Source organism: Phyllopteryx taeniolatus, chromosome 5, assembly GCF_024500385.1.
Source record: "Phyllopteryx taeniolatus isolate TA_2022b chromosome 5, UOR_Ptae_1.2, whole genome shotgun sequence".
Classification (NCBI taxonomy): domain Eukaryota; kingdom Metazoa; phylum Chordata; class Actinopteri; order Syngnathiformes; family Syngnathidae; genus Phyllopteryx; species Phyllopteryx taeniolatus.
The window spans coordinates 29,591,313-29,613,099 of NC_084506.1; the positions used below are offsets into that span (position 1 = coordinate 29,591,313).

At 46.7% G+C, this 21,787-nt stretch overlaps 1 protein-coding gene across 7 annotated transcripts in view; it reads right to left on the reverse strand.

Annotated features, from left to right (window-relative positions):
• Positions 1–21,787, reverse strand: part of LOC133478515 (mucin-2-like) — a 40,660-nt gene that overhangs the window by 8,836 nt on the left and 10,037 nt on the right. The window contains exons 21-27 of one of the 7 annotated variants that reach the window (XM_061774654.1): positions 21,439–21,549; positions 21,161–21,340; positions 20,522–20,761; positions 20,274–20,430; positions 19,795–19,923; positions 17,331–19,346; positions 90–17,090 (exon numbers count right to left, since the gene is read on the reverse strand). In XM_061774654.1, coding sequence (XP_061630638.1) covers positions 90–17,090; positions 17,331–19,346; positions 19,795–19,923; positions 20,274–20,430; positions 20,522–20,761; positions 21,161–21,340; positions 21,439–21,549 — 19,834 coding nt within the window. Of the gene's footprint in view, positions 1–89; positions 19,347–19,794; positions 19,924–20,273; positions 20,431–20,521; positions 20,762–21,160; positions 21,341–21,438; positions 21,550–21,787 lie in introns of all 7 variants that reach the window. The other 6 variants (XM_061774656.1, XM_061774657.1, XM_061774655.1 and 3 more) reach the window with 6 other exon arrangements.

Below are 21,787 nucleotides of genomic sequence, written 5' to 3' on the forward strand. Positions count from 1 at the left end.
GAACATGAGGGGAACAAAAAGAGTTGAACAAACAAAACCCGGGAATAAACGACAACGTGCAGAAATATTGGGCATATGAATTACTTTACCTGGTCTGTAGTGCTGGCCATTGATGACACAGAAGCATTGTGTAGTGTGTCCTGGAGTAGGACTGATGGTGATTGGTCCTTGAGATGTGGTGGTGCGTCCTGCTGGTGTGGTTGTTGATTTTAATGAAGTAGTTGGACCTTCGGATGTCGTAGTGGGTCCTGCGGGTGTGGGTGTAGATTTTGTTATTGTTGTTGGACCTTCAGTTGTGGTAGTGGATCCTGTGGGTGTCATTGTTGATTTGGTTGTAGTTGTTGGACCTTCAGTTGTGGGGGTGGGTCCTGCGGGTTTGGTTGTAGATATAGTTGAAGGAGTTGGTCCTTCAGTTGTTGTTGTGGGTCCAATTGGGGTGGTTGTAGATTTCATGGTAGTCTTTAGACCTTCAGTTGTGGTGGTCGGTCCTGATGGTGTGGTTGTAGATTTTGTTGTTGTTGGACCTTCAGTTGTGGTGGTGGGTCCTGATGATGTGGTTGTCAATTTAATTGTAGTAGTTGGACCTTCAGTGGTGGTGGTGGGTCCTGCGGGTACGGTTGTAGATTTAGTTGTAGAAGTTTGTCCAGTAGTTGTTGTCGTGGTTCCAACTGGGGTGGTTGTAGATTTTGTTATTGTTGTTGTTGGACCTTCAGTTGTCGTGGTGGGTCCTGTGGTTGTTGTTGTAGATTTAGTTGGAGTAATTGGTCTTTCAGTTGTTGTTGTGGGTCCAATTGAGGTGGTTGTAGATTTGGTTGTAGTTGTTGGACCTTCAGTTGTGGTGCTGGGACCTGTGGGAGTGGAAGTTGATTTGGTTGTTGTTGTTGGACCTTCAGTTGTGGTGGTGGGTCCTGGGGGTGTGGTTGTTGATTTAGTTGTTGTTGTTGGACCTTCAGTTGTGGTGGTGGGTCCTGTGGGTTTGGTAGTTGATTTGGTTGTCGTTGTTGGACCTTCAGTTGTGGTGGTGGATCCGACGGGTATGGTTGTAGATTTAGTTGTAGTAGTTGGTCCTTTGGTTGTTGTTGTGGGTCCAAGTGGGGTGGTTGTAGATTTAGTTGTAGTGGTTGGACCTACAGTTGTGGTGGTCTGTCCTGATGGTGTTGTCGTAGATTTTGCTGTTGTTGTTGGACCTTCCGTTGAGGTTGTGGGTCCAGGGATTGTCGTTGTAGATTTAGTTGTCATTGTTGGTCCTTCAGTTGTTGTTGTGGGTCCAAGTGGGGTGGTTGTAGATTTAGTTGTAGTGGTTGGACCTACAGTTGTGGTGGTCTGTCCTGATGGTGTCGTCGTAGATTTTGTTGTTGTTGTTGGACCTTCCGTTGTGGTGGTGGGTCCTGGGGGTGTGGTTGTTGATTTAGTTGTTGTTGTGGGTCCAACTGGTGTGGTTGTAGATTTGGTTGTAGTTGTTGGAGCTTCCGTTGTGGTGGTGGGTCCAGGGGGTGTGGTTGTTGATTTAGTTGTTGTTGTTGGACCTTCAGTTGTGGTGGTGGGTCCTGTGGGTTTGGTAGTTGATTTGGTTGTCGTTGTTGGACCTTCAGTTGTGGTCGTGGATCCGACGGGTATGGTTGTAGATTTAGTTGTAGTAGTTGGTCCTTCGGTTATTGTTGTGGGTCCAAGTGGGGTGGTTGTAGATTTACTTGTAGTGGTTGGTCCTTTAGTTGTTGTCGTGGGTCCAAGTGGGGTGGTTGTCGATTTAGTTGTAGTGGTTGGACCTACAGTTGTGGTGGTCTGTCCTGATGGTGTCGTCGTAGATTTTGTTGTTGTTGTTGGACCTTCCGTTGTGGTGGTGGGTCCTGGGGGTGTGGTTGTTGATTTAGTTGTTGTTGTTGGACCTTCAGTTGTGGTGGTGGGTCCTGTGGGTTTGGTAGTTGATTTGGTTGTCGTTGTTGGACCTTCAGTTGTGGTGGTGGGTCCTGTGGGTTTGGTAGTTGATTTGGTTGTCGATGTTGGACCTTCAGTTGTGGTGGTGGATCCGACGGGTATGGTTGTAGATTTAGTTGAAGTAGTTGGTCCTTCGGTTGTTGTTGTGGGTCCAAGTGGGGTGGTTGTAGATTTAGTTGTAGTGGTTGGACCTACAGTTGTGGTGGTCTGTCCTGATGGTGTTGTCGTAGATTTTGCTGTTGTTGTTGGACCTTCCGTTGAGGTGGTGGGTCCAGGGGGTGTCGTTGTAGATTTAGTTGTCATAGTTGGTCCTTCAGTTGTTGTTGTGGGTCCAAGTGGGGTGGTTGTAGATTTAGTTGTAGTGGTTGGACCTACAGTTGTGGTGGTCTGTCCTGATGGTGTCGTCGTCGATTTTGTTGTTGTTGTTGGACCTTCCGTTGTGGTGGTGGGTCCTGGGGGTGTGGTTGTTGATTTAGTTGTTGTTGTTGGACCTTCAGTTGTGGTGGTGGGTCCTGTGGGTTTGGTAGTTGATTTGGTTGTTGTTGTTGGACCTTCAGTTGTGGTGGTGGGTCCGACGGGTATGGTTGTAGATTTAGTTGTAGTAGTTGGTCCTTCGGTTGTTGTTGTGGGACCAAGTGGGGTGGTTGTAGATTTACTTGTAGTGGTTGGACCTACAGTTGTGGTGGTCTGTCCTGATGGTGTTGTCGTAGATTTTGCTGTTGTTGTTGGACCTTCCGTTGAGGTGGTGGGTCCAGGGGGTGTCGTTGTAGATTTAGTTGTCATAGTTGGTCCTTCAGTTGTTGTTGTGGGTCCGACGGGTATGGTTGTAGATTTAGTTGTAGTGGTTGGTCCTTTAGTTGTTGTTGTGGGTCCAACTGGTGTGGTTGTAGATTTGGTTGTAGTTGTTGGAGCTTCCGTTGTGGTGGTGGGTCCAGGGGGTGTGGTTGTTGATTTAGTTGTTGTTGTTGGACCTTCCGTTGTGGTGGTGAGTCCTGGGGGTGTGGTTGTTGATTTAGTTGTTGTTGTTGGACCTTCAGTTGTGGTGGTGGGTCCGACGGGTATGGTTGTAGATTTAGTTGTAGTGGTTGGTCCTTTAGTTGTTGTCGTGGGTCCAAGTGGGGTGGTTGTAGATTTAGTTGTAGTGGTTGGACCTACAGTTGTGGTGGTCTGTCCTGATGGTGTTGACGTAGATTTTGCTGTTGTTGTTGGACCTTCCGTTGAGGTGGTGGGTCCACGGTGTGTCGTTGTAGATTTAGTTGTCATAGTTGGTCCTTCAGTTGTTGTTGTGGGTCCAAGTGGGGTGGTTGTAGATTTAGTTGTAGTGGTTGGACCTAGAGTTGTGGTGGTCTGTCCTGATGGTGTTGACGTAGATTTTGCTGTTGTTGTTGGACCTTCCGTTGAGGTGGTGGGTCCACGGGGTGTCGTTGTAGATTTAGTTGTCATAGTTGGTCCTTCAGTTGTTGTTGTGGGTCCAAGTGGGGTGGTTGTAGATTTAGTTGTAGTGGTTGGACCTACAGTTGTGGTGGTCTGTCCTGATGGTGTCGTCGTAGATTTTGTTGTTGTTGTTGGACCTTCAGTTGTGGTGGTGGGTCCTGTGGGGTTGGTAGTTGATTTGGTTGTCGTCGTTGGACCTTCAGTTGTGGTGGTGGGTCCGACGGGTATGGTTGTAGATTTAGTTGGAGTAGTTGGTCCTTCGGTTGTTGTTGTGGGTCCAAGTGGGGTGGTTGTAGATTTAGTTGTAGTGGTTCGACCTACAGTTGTGGTGGTCTGTCCTGATGGTGTTGTCGTAGATTTTGCTGTTGTTGTTGGACCTTCCGTTGAGGTGGTGGGTCCAGGGGGTGTCGTTGTAGATTTAGTTGTCATAGTTGGTCCTTCAGTTGTTGTTGTGGTTCCGACGGGTATGGTTGTAGATTTAGTTGTAGTAGTTGGTCCTTCGGTTGTTGTTGTGGGTCCAAGTGGGGTGGTTGTAGATTTAGTTGTAGTGGTTGGACCTACAGTTGTGGTGGTGTGTCCTGATGGTGTTGTCGTAGATTTTGCTGTTGTTGTTGGACCTTCCGTTGTGGTGGTGGGTCCGACGGGTATGGTTGTAGATTTAGTTGTAGTAGTTGGTCCTTCGGTTGTTGTTGTGGGTCCAAGTGGGGTGGTTGTAGATTTAGTTGTAGTGGTTGGAACTCCAGTTGTGGTGGTCTGTCCTGATGGTGTCGTAGATTCTGTTGTTGTTGTTGGACCTTCCGTTGTGGTGGTGGGTCCTGGGGTTGTGGTTGTTGATTTAGTTGTTGTTGTTGGACCTTCAGTTGTGGTGGTGGGTCCTGTGGGTTTGGTAGTTGATTTGGTTGTCATTGTTGGACCTTCAGTTGTAGTGGTGGGTCCGACGGGTATGGTTGTAGATTTAGTTGTAGTAGTTGGTCCTTCGGTTGTTGTTGTGGGTCCAAGTGGGGTGGTTGTAGATTTACTTGTAGTGGTTGGTCCTTTAGTTGTTGTCGTGGGTCCAAGTGGGGTGGTTGTAGATTTAGTTGTAGTGGTTGGACCTACAGTTGTGGTGGTCTGTCCTGATGGTGTCGTCGTAGATTTTGTTGTTGTTGTTGTTGGACCTTCCGTTGTGGTGGGTCCAGGGGGTATGGTTGTAGATTTAGTTGTAGTAGTTGGTCCTTCGGTTGTTGTTGTGGGTCCAAGTGGGGTGGTTCTAGATTTACTTGTAGTGGTTGGTCCTTTAGTTGTTGTCGTGGGTCCAAGTGGGGTGGTTGTTGATTTAGTTGTAGTGATTGGACCTACAGTTGTGGTGGTCTGTCCTGATGTTGTCATCGTAGATTTTGTTGTTGTTGTTGGACCTTCCGTTGAGGTGGTAGGTCCAGGGGGTGTCGTAGATTTAGTTGTTGTTGTTGGACCTTCCGTTGTGGTGGTGGGTCCTGGGGGTGTGGTTGTTGATTTAGTTGTAGTGGTTGGACCTACAGTTGTGGTGGTCTGTCCTGATGGTGTCGTCGTAGATTTTGTTGTTGTTGTTGGACCTTCAGTTGTGGTGGTGGGTCCGACGGGTATGGTTGTAGATTTAGTTGGAGTAGTTGGTCCTTCGGTTGTTGTTGTGGGTCCAAGTGGGGTGGTTGTAGATTTAGTTGCAGTGGTTGGACCTACAGTTGTGGTGGTCTGTCCTGATGGTGTTGTCGTAGATTTTGCTGTTGTTGTTGGACCTTCCGTTGAGGTGGTGGGTCCAGGGGGTGTCGTTGTAGATTTAGTTGTCATAGTTGGTCCTTCAGTTGTTGTTGTGGGTCCGACGGGTATGGTTGTAGATTTAGTTGTAGTAGTTGGTCCTTTGGTTGTTGTTGTGGGTCCAAGTGGGGTGGTTGGAGATTTACTTGTAGTGGTTGGTCCTTTAGTTGTTGTTGTGGGTCCAACTGGTGTGGTTGTAGATTTGGTTGTAGTTGTTGGACCTTCAGTTGTGGTGGTGGGTCCGACGGGTATGGTTGTAGATTTAGTTGTAGTAGTTGGTCCTTCGGTTGTTGTTGTGGGTCCAAGTGGGGTGGTTGGAGATTTACTTGTAGTGGTTGGTCCTTTAGTTGTTATTGTGGGTCCAACTGGTGTGGTTGTAGATTTGGTTGTAGTTGTTGGACCTTCAGTTGTGGTGGTGGGTCCGACGGGTATGGTTGTAGATTTAGTTGTAGTAGTTGGTCCTTCGGTTGTTGTTGTGGGTCCAAGTGGGGTGGTTGTAGATTTAGTTGTAGTGGTTGGACCTACAGTTGTGGTGGTGTGTCCTGATAGTGTTGTTGTAGATTTTGCTGTTGTTGTTGGACCTTCCGTTGAGGTGGTGGTTACAGGGGGTGTCGTTGTAGATTTAGTTGTCATAGTTGGTCCTTCAGTTGTTGTTGTGGGTCCAAGTGGGGTGGTTGTAGATTTAGTTGTAGTGGTTGGAACTCCAGTTGTGGTGGTCTGTCCTGATGGTGTCGTTGTAGATTTTGTTGTTGTTGTTGGACCTTCCGTTGTGGTGGTGGGTCCTGGGGTTGTGGTTGTTGATTTAGTTGTTGTTGTTGGACCTTCAGTACTGGTGGTGGGTCCTGTGGGTTTGGTAGTTGATTTGGTTGTCATTGTTGGACCTTCAGTTGTAGTGGTGGGTCCGACGGGTATGGTTGTAGATTTAGTTGTAGTAGTTGGTCCTTCGGTTGTTGTTGTGGGTCCAAGTGGGGTGGTTGTAGATTTACTTGTAGTGGTTGGTCCTTTAGTTGTTGTCGTGGGTCCAAGTGGGGTGGTTGTTGATTTAGTTGTAGTGGTTGGACCTACAGTTGTGGTGGTCTGTCCTGATGTTGTCATCGTAGATTTTGTTGTTGTTGTTGGACCTTCCGTTGAGGTGGTAGGTCCAGGGGGTGTCGTAGATTTAGTTGTTGTTGTTGGACCTTCCGTTGTGGTGGTGGGTCCAGGGGGTGTGGTTGTTGATTTAGTTGTTGGACCTTCCGTTGTGGTGGTGGGTCCTGTGGGTTTGGTAGTTGATTTGGTTGTCGATGTTGGACTTTCAGTTGTGGTGGTGGATCCGACGGGTATGGTTGTAGATTTAGTTGTAGTAGTTGGTCCTTCGGTTGTTGTTGTGGGTCCAAGTGGGGTGGTTGTAGATTTAGTTGTAGTGGTTGGACCTACAGTTGTGATGGTCTGTCCTGATGGTGTTGACGTAGATTTTGCTGTTGTTGTTGGACCTTCCGTTGAGGTGGTGGGTCCACGGGGTGTCGTTGTAAATTTAGTTGTCATAGTTGGTCCTTCAGTTGTTGTTGTGGGTCCAAGTGGGGTGGTTGTAGATTTAGTTGTAGTGGTTGGACCTACAGTTGTGGTGGTCTGTCCTGATGGTGTCGTCGTAGATTTTGTTGTTGTTGTTGGACCTTCAGTTGTGGTGGTGGGTCCGACGGGTATGGTTGTGGATTTAGTTTTAGTAGTTGGTCCTTCAGTTGTTGTTGTGGGTCCAATTGGGGTGGTTGTAGATTTAGTTGTAGTGGTTGGACCTACAGTTGTGGTGGTCTGTCCTGATGGTGTCGTCGTAGATTTTGTTGTTGTTGTTGGACCTTCCGTTGTGGTGGTGGGTCCTGGGGGTGTGGTTGTTGATTTAGTTGTTGTTGTTGGACCTTCCGTTGTGGTGGTGGGTCCTGGGGTTGTGGTTGTTGATTTGGTTGTCATTGTTGGACCTTCAGTTGTAGTGGTGGGTCCGACGGGTATGGTTGTAGATTTAGTTGTAGTAGTTGGTCCTTCGGTTGTTGTTGTTGGTCCAAGTGGGGTGGTTGTAGATTTACTTGTAGTGGTTGGTCCTTTAGTTGTTGTCGTGGGTCCAAGTGGGGTGGTTGTTGATTTAGTTGTAGTGGTTGGACCTACAGTTGTGGTGGTCTGTCCTGATGTTGTCATCGTAGATTTTGTTGTTGTTGTTGGACCTTCCGTTGAGGTGGTAGGTCCAGGGGGTGTCGTAGATTTAGTTGTTGTTGTTGGACCTTCCGTTGTGGTGGTGGGTCCTGGGGGTGTGGTTGTTGATTTAGTTGTAGTGGTTGGACCTACAGTTGTGGTGGTCTGTCCTGATGGTGTCGTCGTAGATTTTGTTGTTGTTGTTGGACCTTCCGTTGTGGTGGTGGGTCCAGGGGGTGTGGTTGTTGATTTAGTTGTTGGACCTTCCGTTGTGGTGGTGGGTCCTGTGGGTTTGGTAGTTGATTTGGTTGTCGATGTTGGACTTTCAGTTGTGGTGGTGGATCCGACGGGTATGGTTGTAGATTTACTTGTAGTGGTTGGTTCTTTAGTTGTTGTCGTGGGTCCAAGTGGGGTGGTTGTAGATTTAGTTGTAGTGGTTGGACCTACAGTTGTGGTGGTCTGTCCTGATGTTGTCATCGTAGATTTTGTTGTTGTTGTTGGACCTTCCGTTGAGGTGGTAGGTCCTGGGGGTGTGGTTGTTGATTTAGTTGTTGTTGTTGGACCTACAGTATTGGTGGTCTGTCCTGATGGTGTCGTCGTAGATTTTGTTGTTGTTGTTGGACCTTCCGTTGTGGTGATGGGTCCTGGGGGTGTGGTTGTTGATTTAGTTGTTGTTGTTGGACCTTCCATTGTGGTGGTGGGTCCGACGGGTATGGTTGTAGATTTAGTTGTAGTAGTTGGTCCTTCGGTTGTTGTTGTGGGTCCAAGTGGGGTGGTTGTAGATTTAGTTGTAGTGGTTGGTCCTTTGGTTGTTGTTGTGGGTTCAACTGGTGTGGGTGTAGATTTGGTTGTAGTTGATGGAGCTTCCGTTGTGGTGGTGGGTCCAGGGGGTGTGGTTGTTGATTTAGTTGTTGTTGTTGGACCTTCAGTTGTGGTGGTGGGTCCGACGGGTATGGTTGTAGATTTAGTTGTAGTAGTTGGTCCTTCGGTTGTTGGTGTGGGTCCAAGTGGGGTGGTTGTAGATTTACTTGTAGTGGTTGGTCCTTTAGTTGTTGTCGTGGGTCCAAGTGGGGTGGTTGTAGATTTAGTTGTCGTGGTTGGACCTACAGTTGTGGTGGTCTGTCCTGATGGTGTCGTCGTAGATTTTGCTGTTGTTGTTGGACCTTCCGTTGAGGTGGTGGGTCCAGGGGGTGTCGTTGTAGATTTAGTTGTCATAGTTGGTCCTTCAGTTGTTGTTGTGGGTCTAAGTGGGGTGGTTGTAGATTTAGTTGTAGTGGTTGGACCTACAGTTGTGGTGGTCTGTCCTGATGGTGTCGTCGTAGATTTTGTTGTTGTTGTTGGACCTTCCGTTGTGGTGGTGGGTCCTGGGGATGTGGTTGTTGATTTAGTTGTTGTTGTTGGACCTTCAGTTGTGGTGGTGGGTCCTGTGGGTTTGGTAGTTGATTTGGTTGTCGTTGTTGGACCTTCAGTTGTGGTGGTTGGTCCGACGGGTATGGTTGTAGATTTAGTTGTAGTAGTTGGTCCTTCGGTTGTTGTTGTGGGTCCAAGTGGGGTGGTTATAGATTTACTTGTAGTGGTTGGTCCTTTGGTTGTTGTTGTGGGTTCAACTGGTGTGGGTGTAGATTTGGTTGTAGTTGATGGAGCTTCCGTTGTGGTGGTGGGTCCAGGGGGTGTGGTTGTTGATTTAGTTGTTGTTGTTGGACCTTCCGTTGTGGTGGTGGGTCCTGGGGGTCTGGTTGTTGATTTAGTTGTTGTTGATGGACCTTCCGTTGAGGTGGTGGGTCCAGGGGGTGTCGTTGTAGATTTAGTTGTCATAGTTGGTCCTTCAGTTGTTGTTGTGGGTCCAAGTGGGGTGGTTGTAGTTTTAGTTGTAGTGGTTGGACCTACAGTTGTGGTGGTCTGTCCTGATGGTGTCGTCGTAGATTTTGTTGTTGTTGTTGGACCTTCAGTTGTGGTGGTGGGTCCTGTGGGTTTGGTAGTTGATTTGATTGTCGTTGTTGGACCTTCAGTTGTGGTGGTGGGTCCGACGGGTATGGTTGTAGATTTAGTTGTAGTAGTTGGTCCTTCGGTTGTTGTTGTGGGTCCAAGTGGGGTGGTTGTAGATTTAGTTGTAGTGGTTAGACCTACAGTTGTGGTGGTCTGTCCTGATGTTGTCGTCGTAGATTTTGTTGTTGTTGTTGGACCTTCCGTTGAGGTGGTAGGTCCAGGGGGTGTCGTTGTAGATTTAGTTGTTGTTGTTGGACCTTCCGTTGTGGTGGTGGGTCCTGGGGGTGTGGTTGTTGATTTAGTTGTAGTGGTTGGACCTACAGTTGTGGTGGTCTGTCCTGATGGTGTCGTCGTTGATTTTGTTGTTGTTGTTGGACGTTCCGTTGTGGTGGTGGGTCCAGGGGGTGTGGTTGTTGATTTAGTTGTTGTTGTTGGACCTTCCGTTGGGGTGGTGGGTCCTGGGGGTGTGGTTGTTGATTTAGTTGTTGTTGTTGGACCTTCCGTTGTGGTGGTGGGTCCTGGGGGTGTGGTTGTTGATTTAGTTGTTGTTGTTGGAGCTTCAGTTGTGGTGGTGGGTCCGACGGGTATGGTTGTAGATTTAGTTGTAGTAGTTAATCCTTCAGTTGTTGTTGTAGGTCCAAGTGGGGTGGTTGTCGATTTAGTTGTAGTGGTTGGACCTACAGTTGTGGTGGTCTGTCCTGATGGTGTCGTCGTAGATTTTGTTGTTGTTGTTGGACCTTCCGTTGTGGTGGTGGGTCCTGGGGGTGTGGTTGTTGATTTAGTTGTTGTTGTTGGACCTTCAGTTGTGGTGGTGGGTCCTGTGGGTTTGGTAGTTGATTTGGTTGTCGTTGTTGGTCCTTCGGTTGTTGTTGTGGGTCCAAGTGGGGTGGTTGTAGATTTACTTATAGTGGTTGGTCCTTTAGTTGTTGTCGTGGGTCCAAGTGGGGTGGTTGTAGATTTAGTTGTCGTGGTTGGACCTACAGTTGTGGTGGTCTGTCCTGAATGTGTCGTCGTAGATTTTGCTGTTGTTGTTGGACCTTCCGTTGAGGTGGTGGGTCCAGGGGGTGTCGTTGTAGATTTAGTTGTCATAGTTGGTCCTTCAGTTGTTGTTGTGGGTCTAAGTGGGGTGGTTGTAGATTTAGTTGTAGTGGTTGGACGTACAGTTGTGGTGGTCTGTCCTGATGGTGTCGTCGTAGATTTTGTTGTTGTTGTTGGACCTTCCGTTGTGGTGGTGGGTCCTGGGGATGTGGTTGTTGATTTAGTTGTTGTTGTTGGACCTTCAGTTGTGGTGGTGGGTCCTGTGGGTTTGGTAGTTGATTTGGTTGTCGTTGTTGGACCTTCAGTTGTGGTGGTTGGTCCGACGGGTATGGTTGTAGATTTAGTTGTAGTAGTTGGTCCTTCGGTTGTTGTTGTGGGTCCAAGTGGGGTGGTTATAGATTTACTTGTAGTGGTTGGTCCTTTGGTTGTTGTTGTGGGTTCAACTGGTGTGGGTGTAGATTTGGTTGTAGTTGATGGAGCTTCCGTTGTGGTGGTGGGTCCAGGGGGTGTGGTTGTTGATTTAGTTGTTGTTGTTGGACCTTCCGTTGTGGTGGTGGGTCCTGGGGGTCTGGTTGTTGATTTAGTTGTTGTTGATGGACCTTCCGTTGAGGTGGTGGGTCCAGGGGGTGTCGTTGTAGATTTAGTTGTCATAGTTGGTCCTTCAGTTGTTGTTGTGGGTCCAAGTGGGGTGGTTGTAGTTTTAGTTGTAGTGGTTGGACCTACAGTTGTGGTGGTCTGTCCTGATGGTGTCGTCGTAGATTTTGTTGTTGTTGTTGGACCTTCAGTTGTGGTGGTGGGTCCTGTGGGTTTGGTAGTTGATTTGATTGTCGTTGTTGGACCTTCAGTTGTGGTGGTGGGTCCGACGGGTATGGTTGTAGATTTAGTTGTAGTAGTTGGTCCTTCGGTTGTTGTTGTGGGTCCAAGTGGGGTGGTTGTAGATTTAGTTGTAGTGGTTGGACCTACAGTTGTGGTGGTCTGTCCTGATGTTGTCGTCGTAGATTTTGTTGTTGTTGTTGGACCTTCCGTTGAGGTGGTAGGTCCAGGGGGTGTCGTTGTAGATTTAGTTGTTGTTGTTGGACCTTCCGTTGTGGTGGTGGGTCCTGGGGGTGTGGTTGTTGATTTAGTTGTAGTGGTTGGACCTACAGTTGTGGTGGTCTGTCCTGATGGTGTCGTCGTTGATTTTGTTGTTGTTGTTGGACGTTCCGTTGTGGTGGTGGGTCCAGGGGGTGTGGTTGTTGATTTAGTTGTTGTTGTTGGACCTTCCGTTGGGGTGGTGGGTCCTGGGGGTGTGGTTGTTGATTTAGTTGTTGTTGTTGGACCTTCCGTTGTGGTGGTGGGTCCTGGGGGTGTGGTTGTTGATTTAGTTGTTGTTGTTGGAGCTTCAGTTGTGGTGGTGGGTCCGACGGGTATGGTTGTAGATTTAGTTGTAGTAGTTAATCCTTCAGTTGTTGTTGTAGGTCCAAGTGGGGTGGTTGTCGATTTAGTTGTAGTGGTTGGACCTACAGTTGTGGTGGTCTGTCCTGATGGTGTCGTCGTAGATTTTGTTGTTGTTGTTGGACCTTCCGTTGTGGTGGTGGGTCCTGGGGGTGTGGTTGTTGATTTAGTTGTTGTTGTTGGACCTTCAGTTGTGGTGGTGGGTCCTGTGGGTTTGGTAGTTGATTTGGTTGTCGTTGTTGGTCCTTCGGTTGTTGTTGTGGGTCCAAGTGGGGTGGTTGTAGATTTACTTATAGTGGTTGGTCCTTTAGTTGTTGTCGTGGGTCCAAGTGGGGTGGTTGTAGATTTAGTTGTCGTGGTTGGACCTACAGTTGTGGTGGTCTGTCCTGAATGTGTCGTCGTAGATTTTGCTGTTGTTGTTGGACCTTCCGTTGAGGTGGTGGGTCCAGGGGGTGTCGTTGTAGATTTAGTTGTCATAGTTGGTCCTTCAGTTGTTGTTGTGGGTCTAAGTGGGGTGGTTGTAGATTTAGTTGTAGTGGTTGGACCTACAGTTGTGGTGGTCTGTCCTGATGGTGTCGTCGTAGATTTTGTTGTTGTTGTTGGACCTTCCGTTGTGGTGGTGGGTCCTGGGGATGTGGTTGTTGATTTAGTTGTTGTTGTTGGACCTTCAGTTGTGGTGGTGGGTCCTGTGGGTTTGGTAGTTGATTTGGTTGTCGTTGTTGGACCTTCAGTTGTGGTGGTTGGTCCGACGGGTATGGTTGTAGATTTAGTTGTAGTAGTTGGTCCTTCGGTTGTTGTTGTGGGTCCAAGTGGGGTGGTTATAGATTTACTTGTAGTGGTTGGTCCTTTGGTTGTTGTTGTGGGTTCAACTGGTGTGGGTGTAGATTTGGTTGTAGTTGATGGAGCTTCCGTTGTGGTGGTGGGTCCAGGGGGTGTGGTTGTTGATTTAGTTGTTGTTGTTGGACCTTCCGTTGTGGTGGTGGGTCCTGGGGGTCTGGTTGTTGATTTAGTTGTTGTTGATGGACCTTCCGTTGAGGTGGTGGGTCCAGGGGGTGTCGTTGTAGATTTAGTTGTCATAGTTGGTCCTTCAGTTGTTGTTGTGGGTCCAAGTGGGGTGGTTGTAGATTTAGTTGTAGTGGTTGGACCTACAGTTGTGGTGGTCTGTCCTGATGGTGTCGTCGTAGATTTTGTTGTTGTTGTTGGAACTTCAGTTGTGGTGGTGGGTCCTGTGGGTTTGGTAGTTGATTTGATTGTCGTTGTTGGACCTTCAGTTGTGGTGGTGGGTCCGACGGGTATGGTTGTAGATTTAGTTGTAGTAGTTGGTCCTTCGGTTGTTGTTGTGGGTCCAAGTGGGGTGGTTGTAGATTTAGTTGTAGTGGTTGGACCTACAGTTGTGGTGGTCTGTCCTGATGTTGTCGTCGTAGATTTTGTTGTTGTTGTTGGACCTTCCGTTGAGGTGGTAGGTCCAGGGGGTGTCGTTGTAGATTTAGTTGTTGTTGTTGGACCTTCCGTTGTGGTGGTGGGTCCTGGGGGTGTGGTTGTTGATTTAGTTGTAGTGGTTGGACCTACAGTTGTGGTGGTCTGTCCTGATGGTGTCGTCGTTGATTTTGTTGTTGTTGTTGGACGTTCCGTTGTGGTGGTGGGTCCAGGGGATGTGGTTGTTGATTTAGTTGTTGTTGTTGGACCTTCCGTTGGGGTGGTGGGTCCTGGGGGTGTGGTTGTTGATTTAGTTGTTGTTGTTGGACCTTCCGTTGTGGTGGTGGGTCCTGGGGGTGTGGTTGTTGATTTAGTTGTTGTTGTTGGAGCTTCAGTTGTGGTGGTGGGTCCGACGGGTATGGTTGTAGATTTTGTTGTAGTAGTTAATCCTTCAGTTGTTGTTGTAGGTCCAAGTGGGGTGGTTGTCGATTTAGTTGTAGTGGTTGGACCTACAGTTGTGGTGGTCTGTCCTGATGGTGTCGTCGTAGATTTTGTTGTTGTTGTTGGACCTTCCGTTGTGGTGGTGGTTCCTGGGGGTGTGGTTGTTGATTTAGTTGTTGTTGTTGGACCTTCAGTTGTGGTGGTCGGTCCTGTGGGTTTGGTAGTTGATTTGGTTGTCGTTGTTGGACCTTCAGTTGTGGTGGTGGGTCCGACGGGTATGGTTGTAGATTTAGTTGTAGTAGTTGGTCCTTCGGTTGTTGTTGTGGGTCCAAGTGGGGTGGTTGTAGATTTACTTGTAGTGGTTGGTCCTTTAGTTGTTGTCGTGGGTCCAAGTGGGGTGGTTGTAGATTTAGTTGTAGTGGTTGGACCTACAGTTGTGGTGGTCTGTCCTGATGGTGTCGTCATAGATTTTGTTGTTGTTGTTGGACCTTCCGTTGTGGTGGTGGGTCCTGGGGGTGTGGTTGTTGATTTAGTTGTTGTTGTTGGACCTTCAGTTGTGGTGGTGGGTCCTGTGGTTTTGGTAGTTGATTTGGTTGTCGTTGTTGGACCTTCAGTTGTGGTGGTTGGTTCAACTGGTGTGGGTGTAGATTTGGTTGTAGTTGATGGAGCTTCCGTTGTGGTGGTGGGTCCAGGGGGTGTGGTTGTTGATTTAGTTGTTGTTGTTGGACCTTCCGTTGTGGTGGTGGGTCCTGGGGGTCTGGTTGTTGATTTAGTTGTTGTTGTTGGACCTTCAGTTGTGGTGGTGGGTCCGACGGGTATGGTTGTAGATTTAGTTGTAGTAGTTGGTCCTTCGGTTGTTGTTGTGGGTCCAAGTGGGGTGGTTGTAGATTTAGTTGTAGTGGTTGGACCTACAGTTGTGGTGGTCTGTCCTGATGGTGTTGTCATAGATTTTGCTGTTGTTGTTGGACCTTCTGTTGAGGTGGTGGGTCCAGGGGGTGTCGTTGTAGATTTAGTTGTCATAGTTGGTCCTTCAGTTGTTGTTGTGGGTCCAAGTGGGGTTGTTGTAGATTTAGTTGTAGTGGTTGGACCTACAGTTGTGGTGGTCTGTCCTGATGGTGTCGTCGTAGATTTTGTTGTTGTTGTTGGACCTTCAGTTGTGGTGGTGGGTCGTGTGGGTTTGGTAGTTGATTTGATTGTCGTTGTTGGACCTTCAGTTGTGGTGGTGGGTCCGACGGGTATGGTAGTAGATTTAGTTGTAGTAGTTGGTCCTTCGGTTGTTGTTGTGGGTCCAAGTGGGGTGGTTGTAGATTTAGTTGTAGTGGTTGGACCTACAGTTGTGGTGGTCTGTCCTGATGTTGTCGTCGTAGATTTTGTTGTTGTTGTTGGACCTTCCGTTGAGGTGGTAGGTCCAGGGGGTGTCGTTGTAGATTTAGTTGTTGTTGTTGGACCTTCCGTTGTGGTGGTGGGTCCTGGGGGTGTGGTTGTTGATTTAGTTGTTGTGGTTGGACCTTCAGTTGTGGTGGTGGGTCCTGTGGGTTTGGTAGTTGATTTGGTTGTCGTTGTTGGACCTTCAGTTGTGGTGGTGGGTCCGACGGGTATGGTTGTAGATTTATTTGTAGTAGTTGGTCCTTCGGTTGTTGTTGTGGGCCCAAGCGGGGTGGTTATAGATTTACTTGTAGTGGTTGGTCCTTTGGTTGTTGTTGTGTGTTCAACTGGTGTGGGTGTAGATTTGGTTGTAGTTGATGGAGCTTCCGTTGTGGTGGTGGGTCCAGGGGGTGTGGTTGTTGATTTAGTTGTTGTTGTTGGACCTTCAGTTGTGGTGGTGGGTCCTGTGGGTTTGGTAGTTGATTTGGTTGTCGTTGTTGGACCTTCAGTTGTGGTGGTGGGTCCGATGGGTTTGGTTGTAGATTTAGTTGTAGTAGTTGGTCCTTCGGATGTTGTTGTGGGTCCAAGTGGGGTGGTTGTAGATTTACTTGTAGTGGTTGGTCCTTTAGTTGTTGTCGTGGGTCCAAGTGGGGTGGTTGTAGATTTAATTGTAGTGGTTGGACCTACAGTTGTGGTGGTCTGTCCTGATGGTGTTGTCGTAGATTTTGCTGTTGTTGTTGGACCTTCCGTTGAGGTGGTGGGTCCAGGGGGTGTCGTTGTAGATTTAGTTGTCATAGTTGGTCCTTCAGTTGTTGTTGTGGGTCCAAGTGGGGTGGTTGTAGATTTAGTTGTAGTGGTTGGACCTACAGTTGTGGTGGTCTGTCCTGATGGTGTCGTCGTAGATTTTGTTGTTGTTGTTGGACCTTCCGTTGTGGTGGTGGGTCCTGGGGGTGTGGTTGTTGATTTAGTTGTTGGACCTTCAGTTGTGGTGGTGGGTCCTGTGGGTTTGGTAGTTGATTTGGTTGTCGTTGTTGGACCTTCAGTTGTGGTGGTTGGTCCGACGGGTATGGTTGTAGATTTAGTTGTAGTAGTTGGTCCTTCGGTTGTTGTTGTGGGTCCAAGTGGGGTGGTTATAGATTTACTTGTAGTGGTTGGTCCTTTGGTTGTTGTTGTGGGTTCAACTGGTGTGGGTGTAGATTTGGTTGTAGTTGATGGAGCTTCCGTTGTGGTGGTGGGTCCAGGGGGTGTGGTTGTTGATTTAGTTGTTGTTGTTGGACCTTCAGTTGTGGTGGTGGGTCCTGTGGGTTTGGTAGTTGATTTGGTTGTCGTTGTTGGACCTTCAGTTGTGGTGGTGGGTCCGATGGGTATGGTTGTAGATTTAGTTGTAGTAGTTGGTCCTTCGGATGTTGTTGTGGGTCCAAGTGGGGTGGTTGTAGATTTACTTGTAGTGGTTGGTCCTTTAGTTGTTGTCGTGGGTCCAAGTGGGGTGGTTGTAGATTTAATTGTAGTGGTTGGACCTACAGTTGTGGTGGTCTGTCCTGATGGTGTTGTCGTAGATTTTGCTGTTGTTGTTGGACCTTCCGTTGAGGTGGTGGGTCCAGGGGGTGTCGTTGTAGATTTAGTTGTCATAGTTGGTCCTTCAGTTGTTGTTGTGGGTCCAAGTGGGGTGGTTGTAGATTTAGTTGTAGTGGTTGGACCTACAGTTGTGGTGGTCTGTCCTGATGGTGTCGTCGTAGATTTTGTTGTTGTTGTTGGACCTTCCGTTGTGGTGGTGGGTCCTGGGGGTGTGGTTGTTGATTTAGTTGTTGGACCTTCAGTTGTGGTGGTGGGTCCTGTGGGTTTGGTAGTTGATTTGGTTGTCGTTGTTGGACCTTCAGTTGTGGTGGTTGGTCCGACGGGTATGGTTGTAGATTTAGTTGTAGTAGTTGGTCCTTCGGTTGTTGTTGTGGGTCCAAGTGGGGTGGTTATAGATTTACTTGTAGTGGTTGGTCCTTTGGTTGTTGTTGTGGGTTCAACTGGTGTGGGTGTAGATTTGGTTGTAGTTGATGGAGCTTCCGTTGTGGTGGTGGGTCCAGGGGGTGTGGTTGTTGATTTAGTTGTTGTTGTTGGACCTTCCGTTGTGGTGGTGTGTCCTGGGGGTCTGGTTGTTGATTTAGTTGTAGTAGTTGGTCCTTCGGTTGTTGTTGTGGGTCCAAGTGGGGTGGTTGTAGATTTAGTTGTAGTGGTTGGTCCTTCAGTTGTTGTTGTGGGTCCAAGTGGGGTGGTTGTCGATTTAGTTGTAGTGGTTGGACCTACAGTTGTGGTGGTCTGTCCTGATGGTGTCGTCGTAGATTTTGTTGTTGTTGTTGGACCTTCAGTTGTGGTGGTGGGTCCTGTGGGTTTGGTAGTTGATTTGGTTGTCGTTGTTGGACCTTCAGTTGTGGTGGTGGGTCCGACGGGTATGGTTGTAGATTTAGTTGTAGTAGTTGGTCCTTCGGATGTTGTTGTGGGTCCAAGTGGGGTGGTTATAGATTTACTTGTAGTGGTTGGTCCTTTGGTTGTTGTTGTTGGTTCAACTGGTGTGGGTGTAGATTTGGTTGTAGTTGAAGGAGCTTCCGTTGTGGTGGTGGGTCCAGGGGGTGTGGTTGTTGATTTAGTTGTTGTTGTTGGACCTTCGGTTGTGGTGGTGGGTCCTGGGGGTCTGGTTGTTGATTTAGTTGTTGTTGTTGGACCTTCAGTTGTGGTGGTGGGTCCGACGGGTATGGTTGTAGATTTAGTTGTAGTAGTTGGTCCTTCGGTTGTTGTTGTGGGTCTAAGTGGGGTGGTTGTAGATTTAGTTGTAGTGGTTGGACCTACAGTTGTGGTGGTCTGTCCTGATGTTGTCGTCGTAGATTTTGTTGTTGTTGTTGGACCTTCCGTTGAGGTGGTAGGTCCAGGGGGTGTCGTTGTAGATTTAGTTGTTGTTGTTGGACCTTCCGTTGTGGTGGTGGGTCCTGGGGGTGTGGTTGTTGATTTAGTAGTAGTAGTTGGACCTACAGTTGTGGTGGTCTGTCCTGATGGTGTGGTCGTAGATTTTTTTGTTGTTGTTGGACCTTCCGTTGTGGTGGTGGGTCCAGGGGGTGTGTTTGTTGATTTAGTTGTTGTTGTTGGACCTTCCGTTGTGGTTGTGGGTCCTGGGGGTGTGGTTGTTGATTTAGTTGTTGTTGTTGGACCTTCCGTTGTGGTGGTACGTCCTGGGGGTGTGGTTGTTGATTTAGTTATTGTTGTTGGACCTTCAGTTGTGGTGGTAGGTCCGACGGGTATGGTTGTAGATTTAGTTGTAGTAGTTGGTCCTTCAGTTGTTGTTGTGGGTCCAAGTGGGGTGGTTGTAGATTTAGTTGTAGTGGTTGGTCCTTTAGTTGTTGTCGTGGGTCCAAGTGGGGTGGTTGTTGATTTAGTTGTTGTTGTTGGACCTTCCCTTGTGGTGGTGGTTCCAGGGGGTGTCGTTGTAGATTTAGTTGTTGTTGTTGGACCTTCCGTTGTGGTGGTGGGTCCTGGGGGTGTGGTTGTTGATTTAGTTGTTGTTGTTGGACCTTCAGTTGTGGTGGTGGGTCCTGTGGGTTTGGTAGTTGATTTGGTTGGCGTTGTTGGACCTTCAGTTGTGGTGGTGGGTCCGACGGGTATGGTTGTAGATTTAGTTGTAGTAGTTGGTCCTACAGTTGTGGTGGTCTGTCCTGATGTTGTCGTCGTAGATTCTGTTGTTGTTGGCCCTTCAGTTGTCGTGGTGCGTCCCACTGTCGTTGTTGTAGATTTTGTAATGACAGCGGCAGTTGGTGGGCTTTCTATAGTTCCAGTTACAGGTTCCTCAATTGTAGTTGAACTCGAAGGAGGTCCCGTAGTAGATTTTGTGTTAATAGTTTGTCCTTTAGTTGTAGTTAGAGGTGCTGTCGGTGGGCTAGTTGATTCTGTTGTGGTTGGCTCTCGACTGGTAGTTTCTGTCTGAGGCGTAGATTTTATTATTGTGGTTAGCGTTTCTGTTGTGGTGATAGGTACTGTTGATAGAGTTGTTGATCTTGTTATTGTGGTTACTTCAGTGGTCGTGGGAGGTCCTGTTGGTGGGACTGTTGTTTTTGTGTAGGTGGTACTTGGCCCTTCCGTCGTAGTAATTGGTTCAGTTACTGGTGTTGTTGTAGGACGGGCTGTTGTGGAGCAGGTTTCATTTCTGAATATTACAGTTCTATTAATACATATCGCATAGTAGCACATTCCTAGGTTGTCAGTCACATTGTAAATAACGTCATATTCATCATATCTTTTCCCCTTGTAAAAGCAACCTTCACATTCCTCAACACATATTTGATGTTCCTCATCGAATATGGGCTTGTCTTCTGGGCAGACAGGATAACAACCTGCAAATAAAATAGCATAAACCATCACACATTTGAGTTTTTGATTAAAAATGACAAAATGTACAGGGATAGTTGAAATTGATGTTGAAGGAAAACACATTTGGCATCAACATGAGAAGTTGCTTATTTTGTATGAGAATCATTTACATCCCATAAATAAGCAAAGAAACAACTATTAAAAATCTAATTAATCAAATTAAATATATCATGATGTATAATATTGCATTGGTGTGACATGGTCATGACATGTAATGAAATAATAATTATGATTGAATAAACATCAATTGTAAAGTCTTGTAATGTACTGCAGTAACTTCAACTGGACCTTCCAACTTTTAATTTCTAATGTATTTCAATGAATGTCATAACATATCAGCGGTATTTTTTAAAATATTTAATTATCATTTTATACTATAACATATTAAATATGATAATTTAGTAATCTTACCCTCCAGGTTGGGTAAGGGGTTGCTACAAATTCCCTCTGGATTTAAGCAGGTCTTGTAGCAGGGTTGATGACATGGGTTGTAGTGCCACCGACATTCCTCTGGGTTGTTATAGTAATCACAGTAGACCGCTAAGAGGAAAGAAAATTGAAATTGTAAATCCATTCATTCATTTTCTTATCCAGTATAGGGTCACAGGGAAGCTTATTTCAGTTGCCAGTCAATCACAAGGCACAAAGACAGACAATCATTCACACCTACAGTCACTGAGCTAGAAGTGACCCCATGATGGATGCACAAAAGTCCCTACACCATCAGCAACTACATTATAAATAACAAGTTGTCACTTTGAGGAATGTAAATATCATATTTTAGCCTTAAAAAATAACTTTTAACATCTTATTAGTCACCGCAAATGAAAGGAAACTAAATTAGAATCATCATCTTTAAGGACAAATAATTAACATTTTGTTTTACTTACGACAGATGTCTGGTGTTCTCCATGCAACACATACACCAGCCTCATTGCAAGCTTGACCATAGGCTGCAACTGCTGTGCAAAAACATTCGCAGTCGCCTCCAGTGTCACAGGCACATGAGTCTTTCACACAGTTTTCACGAAATGGAAGTGGATCCACCTGTTCAGACAAATCAGATGCCCCGTTAGATAAACCTGACTTATGATTTTTTTTTTTTATTTAAACATTTCAAAGCTAAATCTGCCATTACCGTATTGTGACATGCTTTGAATGTTTCTCCAGTTATAATGCTGCACATCATTTTGGACCAGTGATGACGATTGGGTGCTACCGTACATGGATCGACGTTTGCTTCCACATTTGGGCAATTGCTGCTGGTTTTCCAGCTGTTTGCAAATTCTAACACATTGGTCACTAACAGCTGACCCTGAGTGGTGAAGTCATTATGTTCATTGCCATTGAAATCTCCACACAGGCCACACACTTCTCCCTGTATAGCCAAACCAATGAGTTAGTTCATTTTCAAAATGATTGTTCAATATTTAATTGACAAGGAACAGTAGGCATTTATATCAGTTATATTATACTGTATGTAACATAAATTAATTCATTCTACTGTTGATTCTGTTCAGCGTTGCAGGTGAGCTGGCTCATATCCCAGCTGGTTTCCGGCAAGAGGCCCTGTACACCCTGGACTCGTCGTTAGTCAGTCTCAGGGCCCATAAAGACAACTAATTTCTTACATTCACATTCGCACTGATGGGAAATTTAGAGTCAGATGTATTTAATTGACAACCTCTTGATGTAAATTTGGGTTTCTGAATTATCTCAGAAGACAAAATTCCTTCATTAATGTACAGTATGTAGTATAGTTTAAAGGTGAACTTACACTGTGCTGAGGTTCCAAGAGGATGCGGACAGTTGTTTTGCGATCCCACATCACTGCCATACCAATGACAGATTCTACAACAAGATACATGCCAACTGTCCTTATTGTGTACTTTATTTGATTGCCCTGTCCCAGGTCCACCTCTTCATACTTTCCTTTGGATAGTTTGATTTCCATTCGCTGCAGTGTAAAAACATTTTTTTATGTTATGTTGTGTTACTACAACAACAGACAATATACAGTGTCCTATATTATTCTGGTGTTGTACAAAGTCTTACCCCCAACTGTATTCGGACAATTTTTGAGCATGTGGTGCCTGTAGAGCCACACGGTACGTTCTCTGTGATCACTCCAATGTTGTCCTGTGCTGTTTTATTGCCACATTTGTTCTTAAAAGAGAGATACATTATAATGTAATCCCAAACAAACAAATTGTAATCCCCTGTCGAGAAATCTTGCTTGATTTCTGAAGTTATCATTCACATTCTGTAGTTTGACGACAGCACTCCTCAATGACTGAAACCGCATAAAAAGCCTTGCTATTTCAACAAAGTCCATATCTGTAAGACAGCAGCTAAAATAAGTATTTAACACATCACCGTTTTTCTCATTAAATATATTTCCAAA